This window comes from Vanrija pseudolonga, chromosome 3, assembly GCF_020906515.1.
Source record: "Vanrija pseudolonga chromosome 3, complete sequence".
Lineage (NCBI taxonomy): Eukaryota > Fungi > Basidiomycota > Tremellomycetes > Trichosporonales > Trichosporonaceae > Vanrija > Vanrija pseudolonga.
In genome coordinates, this window is record NC_085851.1 from 1,740,636 (window position 1) to 1,761,556 (window position 20,921).

General features: G+C 63.4%; 7 protein-coding genes across 7 annotated transcripts; 5 read left to right on the top strand and 2 right to left on the bottom strand.

The window, feature by feature from the left end:
* The first annotated feature begins 74 nt into the window (after nt 1–74).
* Nucleotides 75–2,152, top strand: Dcp1b (mRNA-decapping enzyme 1B). The gene is made up of 6 exons (XM_062770769.1): nt 75–315; nt 518–654; nt 710–776; nt 815–953; nt 990–1,766; nt 1,814–2,152. The coding sequence occupies exons 1-6, from the start codon at nt 119–121 to the stop codon at nt 1,892–1,894; spliced, it is 1,398 nt and encodes a 465-aa protein (XP_062626753.1). The 5' UTR covers nt 75–118; the 3' UTR covers nt 1,895–2,152.
* Nucleotides 2,153–3,236: 1,084 nt separating this feature from the next.
* On the top strand, nt 3,237–7,396 carry ACLY (ATP-citrate synthase). Its single transcript, XM_062770770.1, has 3 exons — nt 3,237–3,407; nt 3,520–3,560; nt 3,806–7,396. The coding sequence occupies exons 2-3, from the start codon at nt 3,548–3,550 to the stop codon at nt 7,246–7,248; spliced, it is 3,456 nt and encodes a 1,151-aa protein (XP_062626754.1). The 5' UTR covers nt 3,237–3,407; nt 3,520–3,547; the 3' UTR covers nt 7,249–7,396.
* A 375-nt stretch (nt 7,397–7,771) lies between these two features.
* On the top strand, nt 7,772–10,951 carry SEC2 (Rab guanine nucleotide exchange factor SEC2; the record flags this gene model as incomplete). The annotated part of the gene is made up of 3 exons (XM_062770771.1): nt 7,772–8,101; nt 8,262–8,699; nt 8,744–10,951. Exons 1-3 carry the CDS (start codon nt 7,802–7,804, stop codon nt 10,949–10,951), a joined length of 2,946 nt encoding a protein of 981 aa, XP_062626755.1. The 5' UTR covers nt 7,772–7,801.
* Nucleotides 10,952–12,404: 1,453 nt separating this feature from the next.
* On the bottom strand, nt 12,405–14,096 carry LOC62_03G004241 (uncharacterized protein; the record flags this gene model as incomplete). Its single annotated transcript, XM_062770772.1, has 1 exon — nt 12,405–14,096. One exon carries the CDS (start codon nt 14,094–14,096, stop codon nt 12,405–12,407), a length of 1,692 nt encoding a protein of 563 aa, XP_062626756.1.
* Nucleotides 14,097–14,694: 598 nt separating this feature from the next.
* sorC_0 (FAD-dependent monooxygenase sorC) lies at nt 14,695–16,037 on the top strand (the record flags this gene model as incomplete). The annotated part of the gene is made up of 2 exons (XM_062770773.1): nt 14,695–14,759; nt 14,798–16,037. The coding sequence occupies 2 exons, from the start codon at nt 14,695–14,697 to the stop codon at nt 16,035–16,037; spliced, it is 1,305 nt and encodes a 434-aa protein (XP_062626757.1).
* Nucleotides 16,038–16,064: 27 nt separating this feature from the next.
* Nucleotides 16,065–17,307, bottom strand: adh-1_0 (Alcohol dehydrogenase 1; the record flags this gene model as incomplete). The annotated part of the gene is made up of 5 exons (XM_062770774.1): nt 16,065–16,075; nt 16,113–16,462; nt 16,522–16,830; nt 16,870–16,990; nt 17,028–17,307. The coding sequence occupies 5 exons, from the start codon at nt 17,305–17,307 to the stop codon at nt 16,065–16,067; spliced, it is 1,071 nt and encodes a 356-aa protein (XP_062626758.1).
* Nucleotides 17,308–17,987: 680 nt separating this feature from the next.
* On the top strand, nt 17,988–20,233 carry CNL05160 (Eukaryotic translation initiation factor 3 subunit L). The gene is made up of 3 exons (XM_062770775.1): nt 17,988–18,420; nt 18,468–18,557; nt 18,608–20,233. The coding sequence occupies exons 1-3, from the start codon at nt 18,211–18,213 to the stop codon at nt 20,150–20,152; spliced, it is 1,845 nt and encodes a 614-aa protein (XP_062626759.1). The 5' UTR covers nt 17,988–18,210; the 3' UTR covers nt 20,153–20,233.
* Nucleotides 20,234–20,921: the final 688 nt, after the last annotated feature.

Here is a 20,921-nt window from a genome sequence, read left to right on the forward strand (position 1 = left end):
GAAACGCTCAGAGCGCCACCTCGTCCAAGGGGTGACCAACTGCTGCTCCTGCAGCATCTTGCCTCGACACCATTGTTCTGTTCTCAACGACCACCACATCACCACACAACACGCTGCTATGGCCGCCCGCGCGCCAGCCTCGCCCGGCCCGGACGCCGCAGCCCTCCGACTCCAGACCAACCTCCGCGCCGTGCAGCGCGCCGACCCCGGCCTCGCCGAGATCCTCGACACGGCAAACTACACCGTTATTTACCACTATGGCGACGACCGGTGGATCAAGCAGAAGCAGGAGGGCTCGATGTTTGTCGTTCGGAGGTGGGTACGGCGGTGGCGCTCAAGGCAGGCGGTGTTGGTGTCCGTGATGCGGAGCGGCACGGGGTGCACGGGACGCCTTCGAGCTCGAGTCGGTCGAGTCGGTCGAGTCGGTCGAGTCCATCGCGATCGAGGTCACCTCCAGCCCCGATCCCCCCTGCCGCTGTCGCCTTCGACTCCAACACTACCTCTGCTGACCTCCCAGAACCAAGTCCCCCGAGTACGCCCTCTTCCTCCTCAACCGCGCGGCCATCAAAAACGTCACCATCCCCCTCGTCCCCGGCGAGATGAAGGCCAAGGTCATCGACGCGAGCATGCTCCAGCTGCAGCGCAGAGGCGAGAGTGCGTGAACAACAAACAACCTCGTTTCAGCCCACTGACGCCTCCGCCACCACAGAAGCACCGTACGGTATCTGGTTTGCGGACCCGTCCGACGTGCCGCGCTTCGCCGACACGATTCTCAAGTGAGCCGAGCGGCGCGAAAGCTTCTGACAATGGCCAGGGTGTGCGGCCCGCCATCAGCCAAGCCAGCAGCAGGAGCAGCTGAGGCACCCGCCCCAGCGCCTGCACCGGCCGTCCCAGCGCCCATCACCGGCGCGAGCGAGGACGGCTTCTCGCGCCTCTTCTCGGGCCTCACAACGGTGAGTAGTAGCAGCTGTTACATCGCTCATGGCTAGGTCTCGGGCAACCCCCACTCTCAGTCCGCGTCGCCATTGCCCAGCGCACTCCCGCCAGCACCTGCACCTAGACCTGCACCGGTCCCGGTTCCACAGCCAGTACAGCAAGCGTACCCCCCAGCACCGTTTCCCCCTGGGCAGTTCCAGCTGCCTGGGCTACCGATCCCAGGCCTCAACGCTCCTCTGCCCGGTCCCCCGCCACCAGGCTTCCCTCCAGGCGGCGCCGGATTCCCTCCCGGTCCGCCTCAAGGCTTCCCCAACAACGCAGGCCCGTACCCCCCGTCACCGCAGCGCATGCCACCGCCTTTCCAGCACCCGTACACCCCGCCCCCGCCAGTCCGGCACTCGGCCACCCCGCCTGCCGCCTCGTCCGAGCCCCCGCTCAAGGCACCCCCACCGGCGCCACTGCCGGCCCAGTCGTACGCGCCCGGCCAGACCGTCGACGACTTGTTGAGCAGCATTCTCGGTGTCCCAGGTGGTGCCGGTGGGCCACCAGTGCCCGCGCCAGTCAGTGCCGGCCCTGGTGCTCAGCCTGCGCCGACTCCTTCATCTCCTTCCAAGCCAGGGCCACAGGGGCCCGTCCCCACACAGGCTGCCAGACGCGCGTCGCGCGTTCCCGCGCAGCAGCAGTCCCAGTCACCCAGCAACAACAACAACAACAACCCAGACGTAGCCCTGCTGCGCGACGCGGTTGTCACGCCGTTCGCCAACGGCGCGCGGTCAACTGCCCCCCTCGGCCGTCAGGACCTTGCTGACGTCCTCGTCCGCCTCTTGCAGGTGAGTTGAAGTGTGGATCAGTTGGGAGCAAGCTGACGCGCACCCAGACGGACCCTCGCTTTGTTGACGACGTGTGGCGCACTTATCTCGCTCGCATCGGCGCCCCCCAGCCTCCACCGCACGTGTAGACCGGGGCGGTGGGCGACGGGGCTGCGTTCCGAGTTGCGGTGGTGCGTTCCGAGTTTTGCGACTTGCCGAGCTTTACCGCCCCGCCGCTTTGGCGCGCAGCCTTGCCGGCGCCCCTGTCGCGTGCGCACAGACTGTGGAGATGATCATGACGATGGTGATGATGATGATGAGTTGGAGCAGTATCTCTGCGTGGTTGGTGCCGCCTCTCTTTTGCATTGAGCATGATCTCGTCGTCGTCTTGTAATGCTACACCTGGTGCTGCTGCTACATGCGTGCTGCACTAGCAGCACTTGTGCCTCGTGGGTCGGTCCTTATCTCCGGTCTGGGCCATGACGCAGACGCCCACGGCCCAGTTTCGGATTTCAAACCGGCTGGTCATAATCGTGGGGATCAGCCAGCCAGCCGGCCTGGCGCTCGTCGGCAAAGTCGATATAGTCGGGCTTCTGCAAAGCTAGCTGGGCAAAGCAAACAGGCGATAGCGACCAGGTGTGTTTCGCGGGCTGCAGCTCATCGTATGCTATATACCGCTCGCTCGCTTGTGCTTTACTCGAGTCAGTCACTGTTTGCTTGCTCGCTCGCTGCTGCGCCCCGCTCCTCCCTCTCAACCCCAACCCATCACAACATCCCCAACTTTGAACGAACGACAAAGTCGACGTGCGTGCCTGCCGCTCACGTGTCAACATCAGGTCGGCCGTAGAGGTCGCAAGGTCGAGAGCGAGAGCCCTGAGCGGGCGGGCGAGATTGCGCGTGTAGTAGCAGCACCAGAGCATGTTCCAGGGCTTGACTTGTCCAGGGCCGTGCCGTTCTGGATCCATTGGGGGTGTCGTTTGCAGCCAGTGTTCGTTGCTGGGTGGTCCAAATTACTTCCGTTATGATGGGGATTGGGGCGATGGGAATATGACACGACCGTCATGGGTCATGGAAGTTGATTGGGGACTGGCTGGCTGCTGGGTGGAGGGCGTACAGCCAGCGGCTCCTTTTTTTTTTCTGGCAACGTCGTGCCATGCCGTGGGGTACTCGCCTCAATGTAGGGCGTAGCTGGCGACGCGACGCAGGGCGGGCGCACGCGCAGGCGAGCGGCAGCCAAGGCGGCAGGCGGCAGGCCGTGTACGTTTGGGGAAGAAAGAGACAGACGAGATCAAGGGGCGCAGGTCGTCGTCGGCGACCTGGCTGGTGAAGCCAGCCAGCCAGTGACCACCCCCACCCACCGCGACCACCACCTCCTCCCACCACCACCACTCGCCGGCAGCCAGTCCGCCAGCGGCACCCTCCCACCGCCCACCGCCTGGCCCGTCCTTTAAGAACTCTTGCACCATCTTTCTCTCTTCTTCTTCTTTTTTCTTTAGCTCTTGTAGCTTTAGTGAATCGGTACACCTTCCTTACCCCCCCACCCCTCACCGGGTCGCGCTCTCTCTCTCTCCTCCTTTAATTCCTCCCCCCCGCTCTCTTCTCTTCCCCCCTCGTCGTCGTAGTCGTCTCGACAACGCACACAAACCTAGTCATAGCATAGACGTGAGTGAGCAGCAGCGACGAGCACTGGCCCAGCGGTGGCGACGAGCGCGGTCGACGCGATCGTGTCGGCTGGTCGTTTCCCGAACATTCCCCCACCACTGACACGTCACAGTTGCATCTCCCCCAAAGACTCGTCCATCATGTCCACCAAGGGTGAGTCGTCGTTCCTCTCCACTGCCCGTGCAACACCGTGCACTTCCCTGCATGATCTGTTCTGTCATGGCGGCGGCCCAAAAGGCCCAAAACCACTCCTGATATCGGGCTTCACGTGTCGTTATCGGGTGGCCCTCCCCCCACTCTGACATCGGATCAACTCACCACCCATTCCTCCGCCCGAGGATCCGAGGTCCACCTCGGCCTTGGTGACGTCTTATGATCATCCACTGACCTCTGCGCAGCTATCCGCGAGTTCGACGCCAAGCAGCTTGTGTCCTTCTGGCTCACTCGCTCGCCCACCCCCATCCCGACCGTCACCGAGTCGACCGCCGTCCCCGTCAAGGTCGCCCAGGTCGAGTGGGACGCTGAGACCAACCAGCTCCAGCCCCCCATCAAGCCCGGCCACGGCCTCCCCGACTGGGTCTTCACCGACAAGCTCGTCGGCAAGCCCGACCAGCTGATCAAGCGTCGTGGAAAGGCCGGCCTCCTTTGCCTCAACAAGGGCTGGGAGGAGACTGGCAAGTGGATCGAGGACCGCGCCGGCAAGCCCGTCCAGGTCGAGCACACCACCGGCACCCTCAAGACCTTCGTCCTTGAGCCCTTCCTCCCCCACCCCGCCAACACCGAGTACTACGTCTGTATCAACTCGACTCGCGAGGGTGACTGGATCTACTTCACCCACGAGGGTGGTGTCGACGTCGGAGACGTTGACGCCAAGGCGCTCAAGCTCCTCCTCCCCGTCGGCAAGCCCTTCCCCAAGCGCGAGGTCGTCATCTCGACCCTCCTCGAGCACGTCCCCGAGCAGAAGAAGGATGTTCTGGCCGACTTCATCATCCGCCTCTACGCCGTCTACGTTGACCTCCACTTCGCCTACCTCGAGATCAACCCCCTCATCTGCCTCGACCCCGTCGACGGCAAGCCCGCCGAGATCTACTACCTCGACATGGCCGCCAAGCTCGACCAGACTGCCGACTTCATCTGTGGTCCCAAGTGGGCTGTTGCCCGTGACCAGGCCTCTGCTACCTCGGCTTCTGGCCCTGTCAAGGCCGACCGTGGACCCCCCATGGTCTGGCCCGCCCCCTTCGGCCGTGACCTCACCAAGGAGGAGGCCTACATCCAGAAGCTCGACGCCTCGACCGGTGCCTCGCTCAAGCTCACTGTCCTCAACGCCAAGGGTTCCGTCTGGACCATGGTTGCTGGTGGTGGTGCCTCGGTCGTCTACTCGGACGCCATTGCCGCCGCTGGCTTTGCCCACGAGCTCGCCAACTACGGCGAGTACTCGGGTGCCCCCACCGAGGGCCAGACCTACGAGTACGCTCGCACCATCCTTGACCTCATGACCCGCGGCGAGCCTCTCCCCAACGGTAAGGTCCTCATCATTGGTGGTGGTGCCGCCAACTTCTCCGACGTTGCTGCCACCTTCAAGGGTATCATCCGTGCCCTCAAGGAGCACAAGGAGGGTCTCATCCGCCACAACACCCGTATTTGGGTTCGTCGTGCCGGCCCCAACTACCAGGAGGGTCTCAAGGCCATGCGCCTCTGCGGCGAGTCGCTCGGTGTCCCCATCAAGGTCTACGGCCCCGAGTCGCCCATCACCGCCATTGTCCCCATGGCTCTTGGTCTCCTCAAGGACCAGTCGACTGCTCCCAGCCGCGTCTCGTCCTCGGCCGACCTCCAGGCTGTCATTGAGGCCTCGACCGAGAAGGCCAAGAAGGCCAACGGCCCCGAGCGCGCTGGCGCCAACGTCGGTGCCATCAAGCCCGACGGCAGCCGCGAGCAGCCCGGTGACCAGATTGTCCACTTCGACACCGAGAAGATCAGCGCCCGCCCCTGGTTCCGTCCCTTCGACGCCCAGACCCGCTCGTTCGTCTTCGGTCTCCAGCCCCGTGCTATCCAGGGCATGCTCGACTTTGACTTCTCGTGTGGCCGCAAGACCCCTTCGGTCGCTGCCATGATCTACCCCTTCGGTGGTCACCACATCCAGAAGTTCTACTGGGGCACGAAGGAGACCCTCCTCCCAGTCTACACCACCGTCGGTGAGGCGATCAAAAAGCACCCCGACGTCGATGTGGTTGTCAACTTCGCCTCGTCTCGCTCGGTCTACTCGTCGACCCTCGAGATCCTCACCTTCCCCCAGATCAAGGCCATCGGCATCATTGCCGAGGGTGTCCCCGAGCGCCACGCCCGTGAGATCCTCCACCTTGCCCAGGAGAAGAACGTCATCATCATCGGTCCCGCTACCGTTGGTGGTATCAAGCCCGGCTGCTTCCGTATTGGAAACACTGGCGGCATGATGGACAACCTCATCTCGTGCAAGCTCTACCGCCCCGGTTCGGTCGGCTACGTCTCCAAGTCGGGTGGCATGTCCAACGAGCTCAACTCGATCCTCGCCCAGACCACCAACGGTGTCTACGAGGGTGTCGCCATCGGTGGTGACCGTTACCCCGGTACCTCGTTCATCGACCACATCCTCCGTTACGAGGCCGACCCCGAGTGCAAGCTCATCCTCCTTCTCGGAGAGGTCGGTGGTACCGAGGAGTACCGCGTCATCGAGGCCGTCAAGTCGGGCAAGCTCACCAAGCCCGTCGTTGCCTGGGCCATCGGTACCTGCGCCAAGATGTTCACCTCGGAGGTTCAGTTCGGTCACGCCGGTTCCATGGCCAACTCGGACCTCGAGACGGCCGACGCCAAGAACAAGGCCATGCGCGCCGCTGGCATCATTGTTCCCGACACCTTCGAGGACCTCCCCGAGGTTCTCACCGCCGTCTACAAGAAGCTTGTTGACAACGGCACCATTGTCCCCAAGCCCGAGATTGAGGCTCCCCAGATCCCCATGGACTACAACTGGGCTTCCAAGCTCGGCCTCATCCGCAAGCCTGCCGCCTTCATCTCGACCATCTCGGACGAGCGTGGCCAGGAGCTCATGTACGCCGGCATGCGCATCTCGGACGTCTTCAAGGAGAACATTGGTATCGGTGGTGTCATCTCGCTTCTCTGGTTCAAGCGTCGTCTCCCCGAGTACGCCACCAAGTTCATCGAGATGGTCCTCCAGCTCACTGCCGACCACGGTCCCGCCGTCTCGGGTGCCATGAACACCATCATCACTGCCCGTGCCGGCAAGGACCTCATCTCGTCGCTCGTCGCTGGTCTCCTTACCATTGGTGACCGCTTCGGTGGTGCTCTTGACGGTGCCGCCGCCGAGTTCTCGCGCGGTGTCAACTCGGGTCTCTCGCCCCGCGAGTTTGTCGACTCTATGCGCAAGCAGAACAAGCTCATCCCCGGTATTGGCCACAAGATCAAGTCCAAGACCAACCCCGACCTCCGTGTCGTTCTTGTCGTCGACTACGTCAAGAAGCACTTCCCCTCGCACCGCACCCTCGACTTCGCCCTCGCCGTCGAGGACGTCACCACCCAGAAGTCGTCTACCCTCATCCTCAACGTTGACGGTGCCATCGCCGCCTCGTTCTGCGACCTTCTCACTGGCTGCGGTGCCTTCACCGAGGAGGAGGCCACCGAGTACCTCCGCAACGGTACCCTCAACGGTCTCTTCGTCCTTGGTCGTTCGATGGGTTTCATCGGTCACTACCTCGACCAGAAGATGCTCAAGCAGCCTCTCTACCGTCACCCTGCCGACGACATCTTCGTCATGATGGGTGGCAACGAGCGCACTGTCGTTCAGCCCTAAACACTGTCTCGTTCTTGCAAAAAAGGAGGAAGACAGATATGTACATAACTGATATCGCGGAAAACAGAAAATTGTTCCGTAGGTTGTTACCTGTAGTTAGATTAGATTGAATGCAAATTCAACGCGGGATTCCGTCGATTAGAGTAAACTGTTTGTTGCAGCTGCAAAGCTTTGGAGACAAGAGTGCAAGAGTGCATCTGACGATGGAGGACAAGGTTGAGCGATGTCGAACGACTGGCAGGTTGCACAGGGTCTTGATTCCAGGATTGATTAGGATAACATGCAGAGGTGAGATCTCTCGAGCCAGGTGTGCAGGTGCAGTGTCGTCACCCCCTGGCCAGTCATTTGAGGAATTGAGGCATCAGGCCAGAACCTGTCCATAGTGACGCCGCGACGCCGTCATTGGGGGTATTTTGCCACACACACGCCACGACGACCACCTGGGCTACCCAGGCCCTGCACCGACGCGACCAACCACAGCATCATAACTCGGGCCTGTCACCACACATACACTCGACACTCCCCCACACTCGGGTGACAACCATAACAAGCAATGGCAGACACGACAGACGAGGACAAGCATCGCCCAGACGAGTCAGCAGAGGCGGCCAAGGACACCGACGCCCCAGCTCCCGACGCGTCGTCGTCGCATGACGCGTCTGCCGCTGACGAGCCATTGACATCCAAGCCTGCCGACGACGAGACGAAGCACGACCAGCCCGCCGAGGCTGCCGAGGAGCCAAAGCCCAAGCCAAAGCCCGCACCCGCCTCGCCCAACAAGATCAAGCGACGACCAGTGCCGTCCGCGCTCGAGCTCGAAGGCACGTCGTACGCTGACGGCCCGAATATCGAGGTGAGTAGTGTGCCCAAGTGTGTGCGTGCGGCGAGCGCCGTGCGCCATGCGCTGTGTTGGCTGGCTCTGCAGCAGCAGCTGCGTGGAAAGCCAATCGTGCCATTCTCCCATTGCCCAACCTCCTACTGCATTGAACATGCCGCCTAACCTCCGCCTGCAGGTCTCGTCAGCAGCGACGCTCGCAACGCTCGAACGTGCGGCCGAGATCGAAAAGGACCATGCGCCCGACTCGCCGACGACGTCGCTCATCGCCGCTCTGCGGTCCCAGCTCGAGCTCGTGTCCGAGCAGGCGGGCCAGCTCAACTCGAAGCTCGTCGCCAGCATCTCGCGCCACGCCGACCTCGAGGACCAGGTGTACATGCTCGAAGGGGAGCGGCGGGAGCAGGACGAGCGCGTGGTCGAGCTCGAGCGCGACAAGGCGCGCTGGGAGGAGAGCATGAACACTGGCCTGCTGGTCGAGCGCGCGCAGATCCGCGACGAGATGCAGCGCCTCGCTGCTGGCCTCGTTGAGGAGGAGCGGAGACGAGGGAGCGCCGAGGAGCGCCGAGCACAGGTCGAGAACGAGGTCGACGACCTCGCCGCGACGCTGTTCGACCAGGTGAGTGGGCGAAACAATCGCACGATATAGCTCACACCGCCCAGGCCAACACCATGGTCGCGACGGAGCGCATGAGCCGTGCCCAGGCCGAAGAGCGGCTCAAGGAGTCCGAGGACAACCTCGCTGCTGCCGAGGCGGCCGTCCGCGACATGCAGCTACACCTCCAGTCGCTGTCAACGCCCGCCGAGTCGTCGGCAGGCGGCACCGCGGCCGCCGCCGCGGCAGCGCGCCATATCCTCGCTAGTCACCCGCCCTACGCCGAGTTCATGTCGTTTGTCCAGCACATTCGCGCCGCCCGGCCCCGCAAGGGCAAGTCGCGCGACCTCTACCCCGCGCCCTTGGCGACCAACCTCCTCACGCACCCGTTCCTTGTGCGTGCCATAGTCGAAGACCACGACCCGACACTGCGCCTCGATGCGGCTCCCGAGCTCAGCTTCCTCTCGCGCCCGCGCGTCAACACGGCCATCATCTCGGGCGAGCTCCTCATCGAGCCCGTCAACGCCGCCGCCCTCGGCCCACCAGAGAACGTCAAGTGCGCAATGTGCGGCACCTTGGTGTTCGGCGCGGCCGCGCACGGCCAGGGCGCAAGACTCGCATCGAGCCGCTTCTCGCTCAAGCCCTTCTTCTCGAGCCCAGGTACCCCCGTCAGCTCTACACTTGCCGCCTCGACGAGCGTGTATGTCTTCCGCGTCCCCACCGGTGCGGAGAAGGACGCAAGGGCCTACCCCCTGTGCAAGAATGGGTGGTGCCTTGAGCGCCTGCGCGCGGCGTGTGCGCTGTGGCACTTTGTGCGCACCGGTATTGTCCAGTCACTCTGGTTCTCCGAGGACGTGACGCACAGCAGGAACCCGAGCGCGGCGAACGCTGCGGAGATTGTCGCCACGGCGGCGGCGGCGGCGGCACCAGTGACGCCCGCAGCGCCGACTGACGGAGCCGACGACGGAACGCCTAGACCTGTCGACCTGAGCCGCACCCCGCCCGACGCCGACAAGCTCTCGTTGTCGCCTGCACCCCCGCCTCTGCCTGAGCGCCCGGCGGCAGCCCAGCGCAAGTCGGGCTGGGGTCTCGGCGGCTTCAAGTGGTCGCGCAACACGCCCCCAACGACTCCCGGTCCCGACACGCCAAAGGAGAGCACCTTTGCGGCCTTGGTTGCTACAGGCCCAGACGCCAAGGCGGCCGAAGCGCTCGGCGCGCCGATCAGCCTCGGCGAGGAGGAGAAGAAGGATGAGGTGAGGGTGGTGAAGGAGGAGGAGGAGGAGGCGGTAGAGGAGGAGGAGCCAAAGGAGAAGGAGGAGGCTGATGAGAAGGAGAAGTCCGAGGAGAAGGAGAAGACTGAGGAAGTTGCCGAGGCCAAGGAGGCCGAGAAGACTGAGGAGAAGGCCGAGACGGCTGAGAAGGCCCACGACGAGAAGGCAGATGAGACTGGTGACGACAAGCCCGCCTCACCTGCCGATGAACACCTCAAGGCCGACCACACCGACGACACGGAGCTCTCCCGCTCTGGCTCGCGCACTGGCTCCGAGGCTGAGACGGCGTCGTTCGCCACGCCTCACAATGAGCCGGCCGACCTGCCCGAAGTCGAGGGGGGCGAGACTAATGACGAGACTGCGGCCAAGGATGAGGCTAAGTCTGAGGAGAAGGCCGAGGAGAAGGCCGTTGAGGACAAGCCCGCCAGTGCGACTACCGACTCGCCCAGCCCATCGTCCTCGCCGCCCAAATCTGACTCGCCCCCGCCGCCTCCACGGTCCAAGGCGCGTGGTGCCGCGCCACCACCGCTGCCCAAGCGTGCCCCCGCGCGCAAGGTTACCTCGGAGGCAGTTGTGTCGCCGCCTGACACGCCAACCGAGGCGACCCACGCCGAAGCCGGCGCCAAGGCCGATGACTCCGTCGAGGAGCCCGCTACACCGACCACCGCGACCGCCACCGAGGCCCCGACCACTGGCAACTCTGCCGCCACGCTCGTCGAGCCCACCCCCGTCCCGGCACCTGCCGTTGAACACGCCCGCTCGGCCTCTGCATCTGGCGCCCGTGTCCCGCCTCCGCTCCCCCCCAGACACCCTCGCACGCCGAACGCGCCGGTCGAGGGCCGCACCTCGAGCGAGGAGATGCCCCCGCCCCCGCTGCCTGTGCCGCGTACCGAGAAGTCGTTCCTCACGGGCGATGCGTGGGAGGCGCGCACGTGGCGCCAGGTCGTCAAGCTCAAGGAGGACATGTGGCGCGCGCGCGTGGGCGTCGTGGATGATGGCGAGTAGTCGGCGCGTGAAGTTGGCGCATTACAGGCGCAGCAGCTGCATAGATGTGGAATTATAGACTAATCAACTGGATATTGGCGTAGCCGTGATGGAGTCGTTGTGTATGAGGAGGGTGGTGCGTGCTTGCCTTACTGAAGCTCTGTCTGTCGAGGAGTAACCGGCACCCGAGCATCGGCCCGCATCCGTCGCCGTCGCCACACTACGCCGCACTGTCTCCGCACATGCGCAAGTCATTCGCCGGACGATAAAACGCATTCGCCGGCGGCAACGATGCAAAGCCCGCTGATTTCGGAAGCAGCGACGCAGTCTTGTTCTCGTCGTGTGCCCGTGTGCTGCGATTCTCGGTCTTCATTCGCCTTGTCGCGAGGTATCAGACGCCGTGGTGCGCGGTCTGGACTGGCTGCGTGGGTGGCCGACGGGAGCGGCGAGTCCTGAGGTCGCTAGTACAGATGGATGTAGTGGAGATTAGCCAGCCGAGGGAGAGGCCGGGGCGGGGGCAGCACGCGTCGTCGGCATGCCTATCGGCGACCGCTACTGCAAGACCGAGTGCGAGCGCGAGCCAGTCCCGAAGCTACTGCCGAGCTGTCCGGAGTTGCTGCGGGCACGCGTCGGCGCGACTAAGCATTCTCGGCCCGCTTACGCCGAGAAACGCTCTCTCGGCGCCGGCGGGTGAGTTAGTCCGCCGCCTTGCGCGTCGCACCGGGCGGGCAGTCACCGCTGGCAGGCGTAGCCTACGTATCGCCGCAGCTGTTTCGGTTGGCGCGGCGCAGCGCGGACGTGTGCCGTCGCCGCCGCTACGGGCCCTACCTCGCCGCAAGCTTCGTGCTAGTCCTAGTCTGCTGCATTGAGCAGAGACAGTCAGTCACCGAGGTGACACACACACACGCACGCCAAGAGATCCGCGAGGGTACGCGTGTACGCTGCACCGGTGGGTGCGAGTGCGCGGGGATCGCCGCTGTCCTCAGACACCGACCATTCCGCGCCGTGGCACCCGCCGGCCGGCGGCCCTCGCCGCCTCCTCACCCTCAGCCTGACCACTGCCTACATGCCTACACACATTCACACGTACACACGTCTGTTCAATCGCCGTTCCGCGATGCAAAGCCCGCTGATAGACGACAAGGTTTTGTGTTCTTGTTCTCGTCGTGCGCGTGCTCGTCGTCGTCGACAACGTTCAGAGGCCGTGATGTTATCGCAGACGCCGTTAAGCTATGCGGATAGTCGCACGCTCCTGCGCTAGCCGATGCCAATCTGCGTTTCCCTCGGCTTACCGGCAGCCTTTGCGCAAGTAATGTGCGTTGAGGGGCATGTAATGTGCGGAGGAGGGCACCTCGATGGGCCGGCGGCATGTGCCGCCTCCCTGGAGACTGCGCCACATTCGCCCCGCCACGCCTCGCGCGCAACAACAACGCCACACAGCACTGATACATTCCCACATGCAACCGACAACTCATTACGACGACTGCGGGCTCCGCACGCTGATCCTTCGCGGGGGGTTGGCGCGCGGCGCGAGCGGGGAACGCGGTGCGCCTCCCCCGCCTCCCCCGCCCACGCCGAGCAGGCTTTCGCGGCGGAGCGGGCGGTGGACCGCCACCGTGACGGGGTACGCTGTGGGGATGGGGCGGAGGAGCACCGTCAGGCGCGGGTCGGCGGGGAACGCCCAGAGCGCGGGGTCGGCCGCGCCGCCCGTGGCGGGCGCAAAGCGCGGCGCGCAGAACCGCAGATGGTACCGCGCGACGCTGTCCCACGTGTGGCTGGTCGCGCAGTCGGCAATCCACTCGGCGTACTCCTGCATCGCGCGCACGAGGGCCACGCCGGCTGCGGCGCCAGCACGCGGGGGCATGTGGGACGGTGTCTCGGGGCTTGCGGACAGCGGCTCGTGGTGGTGCTGATGCTGGGAGGCGCCATTGCTGAGACCGGCACACATGAGCGCCGTCAGCGCATTCCACGCCACGAGGAACGTGGCAATGTCAGGAATCTGGCCAGTGAACTTTGATACCACGTCGGTGCCCGACTTGTTTGGCACGGCCTTGAACGACACCCCGCGGCCAGAGGTGCTCACACGGTCGTCGGCGACCAAGGTTATTCCGCCGCCGGACGGCGCATCATGGAACAGCCCACTTGCAGGGTTGAGGAGAACCGCCAAGAGCTCCGGCGCTAGCGTGCCGCCCATGGCAGCTGCGAGATGGTGCGGAGGAACATGGGCGTAGCGCGTTTCGATCGGAGCCAGCGTGGACGTTGAAACGCTGTGGATGGACGTCAATGACGTCGAGGCGGCAGAGCGAGACAAGCTCGGCGTAAACGGCCGCGCTAGCTCAGCATCCGACCCCTCGTCATCCGCCTCGTGCCCATGGCTCCCACGGCGCAGACGACGCACCGGCGCCGCCACCGCAAGGCTAGTTACGCTCTTGGTCTTGTCCTCGCGCTCGCGCTTGCGGTCGCGCTCGACCAGCTCGCGGATGAGGGCGCGGGCTTCGCGGAGTTCTGATCGCAGCTCGCCCACCACGGCGTCGAGAGACGCCTGCCGGCTCACCATGACGCGGAGCGTGGCGCCGATGTCGTCGTCGAGCGACAGGCCGACAGCGGGCAGCGAGGTGCGTCGGAGGGCTGCCGCTGGCGAGGGCGCCGACAGGCTCTGCACCGCGCTTGACACCTGGCCCGGCTGAACTTCCCGCGGCAGTGTCCGCGGGCGCGAGGGTGTCGGCGACGCCGCAGCCCGCGAGTTGGCCACGGCGGCCGCGGCGGCCGCGATACCCGCTGCGGCAGCCACCTGCGCTGGTGAGGGGGCCGAGGTTGCCGATCCCGATGACGCCGACGAGCCGGGGTTGGGGCGGGCGTTGTTGGCGTTGGGGTAGGCAGACGGCGGCGGCGGAGGAGGAGGAGGAGGCGGAGGTGGGGCCGGCGTCGAGGCACGTTGTGGCGACACAGGTCGCGTTGCCGTCGCCGCTGTCGTCACTGTCCCGGCGCTGACTGCCGTCGACGCGAGGCTCGGCAGGCTGACGGTGCTCGCGTTACTGGCGTTACTCGCGAGGAAGCTCGCGCGGTTGGACGCTGCCGGCGGCTGCGCCGCGGCTACAGGCGGCTGCTGGGGAGCCTCCTTGGGCCGGTTGGCGACTGCGCGGCCGAACATGGTCGATATGGGCATCGGGGAGGTGGACCGCGTTCTGTTGGCGACCGCAGACACGTAAGTGAACCTTGTTGCGAAGAGGGAAGGTAGACTTCGTGGGTCGTGTGGCGGCGTGTGCGGTTGGCGGGCGGCGCGTGCGTGCGGAGGACGGTGCGGGGGCGTCGGGATCAGTGCATGCACACATGCGCGGGCCGCTGTGCTGTGCTGCATGCTCGTGCAGGGCTGGTTTGGTGAGGACTTGGTGTGTCGTGGGGCTGTCGTCGGTAGGCGCAGAGCGCCTTTGGGGTCATCGGAGTAACCTCGCCGCGTTGCGTTGGAAACCACTGCCGAAAGCCACACCAATGAGTGTGGCACTTGGATTATTTGCATCATTTTCCTTCTGGGACCCTCCCAATCTCTTCTGGGACCCTACCAATCTTTCTAGCGCTAACAGCCCTCCCTGCGGCATTCTATGTACTGTAGCGCCAAACTTTCCAGTAGCGTGTAATGCAAAACTCTATAACGGCGGCCGTCGGCGCCGCAGATACCAAAGATGTATCACGCAAATGACGCTTCCGCAGTGTATAAGAAGCGCCGGGGTGGACGACTCTGGAGACTCAGTACAGCAACAACAAACATGACTGTGACGCTTGACAACAGTGCACCTCCCAGCCAGGACTCAGTCCCACAGCTCCGTATAGCGTACGTACCCCGATCGCCCGCCTCACGCTCACTTTCAGCATCGTCGGCGCCGGGCTGGTCGGCAGTGCAGCCATCGTGGGACTTTCCAAGCTCCCCAACACCTCCGTCGTGGCGTTTGAGAAAGCTCCCGACCCGCGCGAAGGTGGCGCTTGGATCAGCCTGACCTCGTCGGCATTCCAAGCGCTCGCCAACCTCGTTCCCCTGTCCGATATCAACAACATCGTGTACCGTCCCGTCCAGGGGGGCGACTACCAGCACCGCCACTGGAGGACGGGCGAACTCATGCACGGAGCCAAGACCAGCCCGCACATTCGTCCCGAGTTTGCGGCGGCACGCACCACCCGCCCGACGCTACATGCCACGATCTTGAAGCGCTGCCCGCCCGACACGATTCGCTACGGCCACCGCGTCACCGGGGTGCAGATCCAGGACGACGGCCGCGCGCGCCTCGACTTTGACAATGGAGACGACGAGGGCGACTTTGACCTCGTTGTTGCCGCCGACGGGCTTTACTCGCCCATCAGGCGTAAATACCACCCCAACGACTCTGTAAAGTACCAGGGCGTCGCGGCGTACCGCTCCGTGTTCCCCAAGGAGCGCCTTGCGCCAGTCGCGCACCTTCTGAACCCCGACACGTCGGTTTGGTGGGGGCCAGGAGGGGAGATGATCTTTCTCTCCGAGCTCGGGTTGGGCACCTACGGCATCATCGTCATCCTACGTGATGAAGAGGAGGTCGCCAAGAGCCTGCGCTGGGAGTCGGAGCATACACTGCTCGACAAGCTGAGGACGCACTTCGCCAAGTGGGACCCCGTCGTGCCGGCGGTCCTCGATCTCCTCCCAGATATCCAGGCCTTGCCCCTCGAATCGGGCCCGTGGCTTGAATCGCTGACACAGGACGGACGTGTCGTGTTCGTCGGCGACGCCGCGCATCCCACCGCCGGTGCGTACGGTGCCGGTGCAGGCATGGGCTACGCGGACGCGTGGGGTCTGTACTGCGCCCTCTCGGGTATGAGTACAGGTCAAGGCACTGGCACAAGCTACGACGTGCCGGCTGCGCTTCAGGTATTCGACAAAGCCCGGCTACCGTTCCTCCACCGCGTCGCGAAGCAGTTTGTCGTCGACGAAATCAACGGCAAGTACATCGCCGCTGCCAAAGGAGACGAAGAGGAGTGGATCAAGAGATTCAAGGAGACAGCCCCCGCCCGTATTAAGTGGCTGGTGGAGCACGACGTGGAGCTCGAGGTCATCAAGCAGCTCGGGGAGAAGTCTTTCACATAGATTAGATACATGCACTCTACAAGTTGGCTACGCCCACACTGCGAGTCAGTTGGGAACGTCCCTGCCCGTACTCACAGTCAATAACCACCCGGCCAAACAGCGTGCCAGCCAGCATCTCATCATACACCGCCTGCAGGTCGCCCAACGGGCGCACTGCAACGGGGCACCTGACGGCGCCCGTGGCGGCGATACGCAGCGCGTCGACCGCCTCCTGCCTGTTGCCGACAAAGCACGCCTTGACATGCTTCTTCTCCCGGATCGAGAGGCACACGTCGACGGGCAGCGCATAGCCCTCGGGCAGGCCCACGAGGACCGCCGTTCCTCCCGGGCGGAGCGAGGCAAGTGCCGGAGGATATGCTTCTCCGCGCGGAGAGCAGATGATGCTTGCATGTGGGCCAAAGCCGTCTGGCGTCGCGGACTTCACCCTGGGAATGAGAGTCAGGAGGAGGCCGCACAAGCGTGGCATGGCGTCAAGAAAACCCACTCTTTCACCAAGTCGTCGCCCGTTAGCTCAAAGTCGACCCACTTGTCGGCTCCTTGGGCCATTGATAGATGCTCCTTGTCCCCACCGGTATCCACCGCGATAGTGTTGAGCCCAAAGTACTTGGCGTACTGGATCGCCAGGAGGCCACAGCCGCCACCTGCGCCAGGGATAGATACCCAGTCGCCAGGCTCCACGCCGCCGTCCCGCAACGCCTTGTACACTGTGACTCCGCCGCAGAGGATCGGTGCGGCGTGGATCAGGCTCATGCGGTCGGGCAGCGGGGCGAGCTGAGACGTATACGCGATGACGCTGATGTGAGTTTGGCATTCCAGCGGAGTTGCAACTCACTACTGCTGGAAGGTCCCTGGCACATGCCGCCCGTGGGCTTTCATTTCCGGGCAAAGCATGTCATTCCCCTTGAGACAGAAGTCGCACTGGTTGCACGTATCGGCGATATACTTGACGCCCACTGGTGTGTTAAGCACTGGTTCATCTGCCGTACTCACCCTTTGCGCCCGGCGCGAGACGACAAAGCGGGTCGTTGAGTGCCACTAGAATGCCCGTCCCCTCGTGTCCGACCACCATCTCCCTCTTCGCTGCCTTCGCCGCGGCGTTGAGGTTGATGTCTGAGCCGCAGACGCCAGAGTACAGCACCCGTACCAGCGCCTGTCCTGGCGCCAGGTCTTTCTGCTGCGGCGTGGGGATGGTCTCGATCGTTGTCCGCCCAGTGTCGGGGGAGTAGACCGCCGCCAGGTGTGTCTTTGGAATAGTCTCGTGTAGTGTCATTGCGAAGTGGGCGATGGTCAAGTCTAGTGTACAAACACGTTCCGACTTGGTTGTGTTCTCTCACGGTTAGCTTATGCCCGTGACGCCGTCCGCTTCCCTTCCGTGGGTTTGAGGGGCTCGCAGGGCGTGAGTGTGGCTTCCAAGGAGCTATAGCTAGGGATTGAGTGACTACCAAGAAGCTATCGCTATCTGTTAGCAGGGAAAGGCATCGTTTCAGCGTGGTTTGAGCAGGGCAAGAGGTATGGAGGACAAAGGTCTAAACTCAAGTCCTTATGAGTCGTCAGTCACCTATGACGTCACCCGTGCAGGAGAGGGACCAGAAATCGGAACTCAGACATCCCTTGGAGGCCGCCATGCAGTCCCTGTACTCTCACTATGCTCTGAACGATGGACAGGCAGATCTAGCGGTGTAAACGAGATGGAGAAAGGGTGGGTGGTTTGCGCTGACTGGATTCTTTCACTGCCTCAGTATCGTTGTTGTCTACCCCTTCAAATCATTGTCAGATCACGTGACTTCCTCACGCGACAACATCGTGACATGCGCGTGGCATTCGCGTGCCTCCCGCCACAATGGCCTCTTTTTCCGAAAGGCCGTGGGATGAGGGCTCGCCTGCCAGGGCCGTTCACACTTTTGTTCAGCAGATGGAGGCCGACGAGCAGCCAGCCAGCAGGCAGCGAGGCAGGCAGCCTGGCAGCACGCGTCCTCGACGACTCGGCAGACATCTACAACGACCTCGCTCAACATCTAGACCCAAAAGTAGCTGCTCTTGATCGCAAAGAGCATTACATTGCCATCTTTTAAAAGGCTTGACCACACGACGCAGCGCGTACCGGCCGGCCACCCCCTTCGACAGCTCGACTTTTACCCCCACCCCTTTACCCCTTGACCCATCGCCCATCACAATGGCCGACCCCAACGCCTTCTACGAGCCCGAGGAGGAGGAGCTCCTTTCGTCCCTTGCCGTCCCCCAGTACGGTGGCGAGGAGGGCTACGACGAGGAGAGCTACCGCCACATCCAGGAGCTTGAGCAGCGTGCCTACGCTCAGCAGATTGCTGCTGCCGAGAAGGAGCAGGCCGCCGCGCTCGAGCAGGTTCCCGAGGACGTCAAGCGCGTGCGTAGAGCGAGAGCAATCGTTTGGCACATACTGATGATGTCTAGTTCCTCGTTGCGTTCCACCAGGCCATCCTCGACAATGACCTGCCCACCATCACCAACATGTACGAGCAGGGCTGGAACAAGCTCACCCAGGTGTGTTGGGTGGCAATTTTGTGTTTTTAGGACAAGGTCTGACTCTCCAGGCCCACTACCAGCAGGCCGAGTGGCCCGAGGCCGAGTTGATTGCGCCTCTTGTGCAGAACGACCAGGTGTTCTTGACGCTCTACCGCGAGCTCTACTTCCGCCATGTCTACGCTCGCCTCCAGCCCACCATCGACGACCGCTTCCAGTCGTACGAGAACATCTGCGAGCTGTTCAACTACCTGCTCAACTCTGACGGACCTGTGCCCCTTGAGCTTCCTATCCAGTGGCTCTGGGACATGCTCGACGAGTTTGTTTACCAGTTCCAGTCGTTTGTTCAGTGGCGCGCCAACGCCAAGAACAAGTCGGAGGACGAGACCGAGATGCTTGCCGAGGGCTCGCAGATTTGGTCGTGCTACTCGGTCCTCAACGTCCTCTACTCGCTTGTCCAGAAGTCGCAGATCAACGAGCAGCTCAAGGCTGAGAAGGAGGGCAAGTCTGCCGAGGAGGTGGCTGAGATTGGCGGCGAGTACGGCTCCAAGGGTCTCTACAGGAATCTCGGCTACTTCTCGCTCATCTGCCTGCTCCGTGTCCACGTCCTCCTTGGCGACCCCACCCTTGCTCTGCAGACCATGGAGAACGTCGAGCTCGGCGGCGGCGCTTTCCTCACCCGCATCACCGCCTGCCACGTTACGACCTACTACCACGTCGGCACTGCCTACATGGCTCTCGGCCGCTGGCCCGACGCGATCAAGACCTTTGTCTCGGTCCTCATCTTCTTCCTCCGTATGAAGCAGTACCACACCAGGAGCTACCAGTACGGCTCGATCACCAAGCAGTCGGAGAGGATGTACGCCCTCCTCGCCATCTGCACGACCCTCTCGCCCGGCCCTTCGGATGACAGCATCATGACGATTGTCAAGGAGCACTACGGTGACCAGCTCCAGACACTGCAGAGGGGAGGCGACGAGGCGCTCGAGGTCTTCAAGGAGCTCTTCCTCCAGGCCTGCCCCAAGTACCTCTCTGTTGTTCCTCCCCCATACGAGGATGCCGACGCGCTCGAGGAGTGGATCGCCAACCCTCCTCCTGACGCTGTCCAGCGCCACCTCGACCTCTTCCTCTCGGATGTCGCCGCTGTCCGTGGCGTCTCCAACGTCCGCAACCTCCTCAAGCTCTACACTTCAATCGACGCCTCCAAGCTCGCTGCCTTCCTTGAGGCTCCCGCTGACGGCGCCGACGCCGAGGAGGACGTCCTCCAGCAGCTCATGGTCCTCAAGGCTGCCAGCCGCACCTACGGCAAGGGCCAGAACGGTGCATCTTTGTTGGACGGTGACCGCATCGTAACCAACAACCTTGACTTTACCATTGACGGCTCGATGGTCCACGTCGAGGAGACGACATCTCACAGACGCTTTGCCGGATTCTTCATCCGCAACGCCGAGCACGCGCAGCGTGTGTTTAACACGATCCGCACGTCACCGCTTCCTTCGCAGCGCAAGCCGCAGGAGAAGAAGGAGGGTGAGGAGAAGAAGGAGCGCAAGGAGGACGAGAAGAGGAAACCTGCGGCTTGGGCTCCCAAGTCGCGCCAGGTTCGCGTGGCTGCCTAGATGGACGGAGTAGTACGCGCCAGTGGCGTGCATGGCATCGGTGTGGTGTAGCTGTTGATTTCTATGCATGCATGAGACTCGCTAGATGGACGCGTGGCTTGAGTGGTTGGCCGCCTCTGGCGAGTGGGTCCGAGGGCGAGGAGCAGTAGCCGCTGTGTTGTTGGCGCTTGGCATCCCACCGGCGGCAGGCAGAACGAGGAGCCCCGGGAGCACGTTGCGCTTGGTGCCAGCGGCACAGCGCCGACCAGTCCATTCCAGCAGCCAAGTGTGCTGTGCCGACTCTTGCGACGAGGCACCAGACGGACCCACCGAGATATGGGGGTGCAAAGTGGGTGTGATGATACGGCCGAGGGATGTGGGCGAGCCTTCTCGTCTGTAGCGACCCCGCTTCGCGAGCTGTCTTAGGGCAGACACACACGGACGGTGCGAAGCTTGCCCACTGATCGCCCGAGTGATGGCACCGGCGATCGTGGCGAAGGCCTCCTCAGTGGCAGTCACCCATGCTCCTTCCTTCTTCCAGCAGCATGTATTGCTGTACTGCACGTCGGAATCACCGCTCCCCACACTGGAAACACACAAAACGCGGCATCGCGGACTCTTGCCATGACCCGGCTAAACGCGGCGCGCGCGTCGGTCGGCACCACCTCGTCCGAGGAGACACTAAGCGCCGGGTGCAGCTAACCGCGGTCGAGCAAATGTATATCTCCCCCCTGCCGAAAGAGTGGGTTGCAAGGCCCCACGAAGCAAAGAAACGCACTCTCAGCACAGT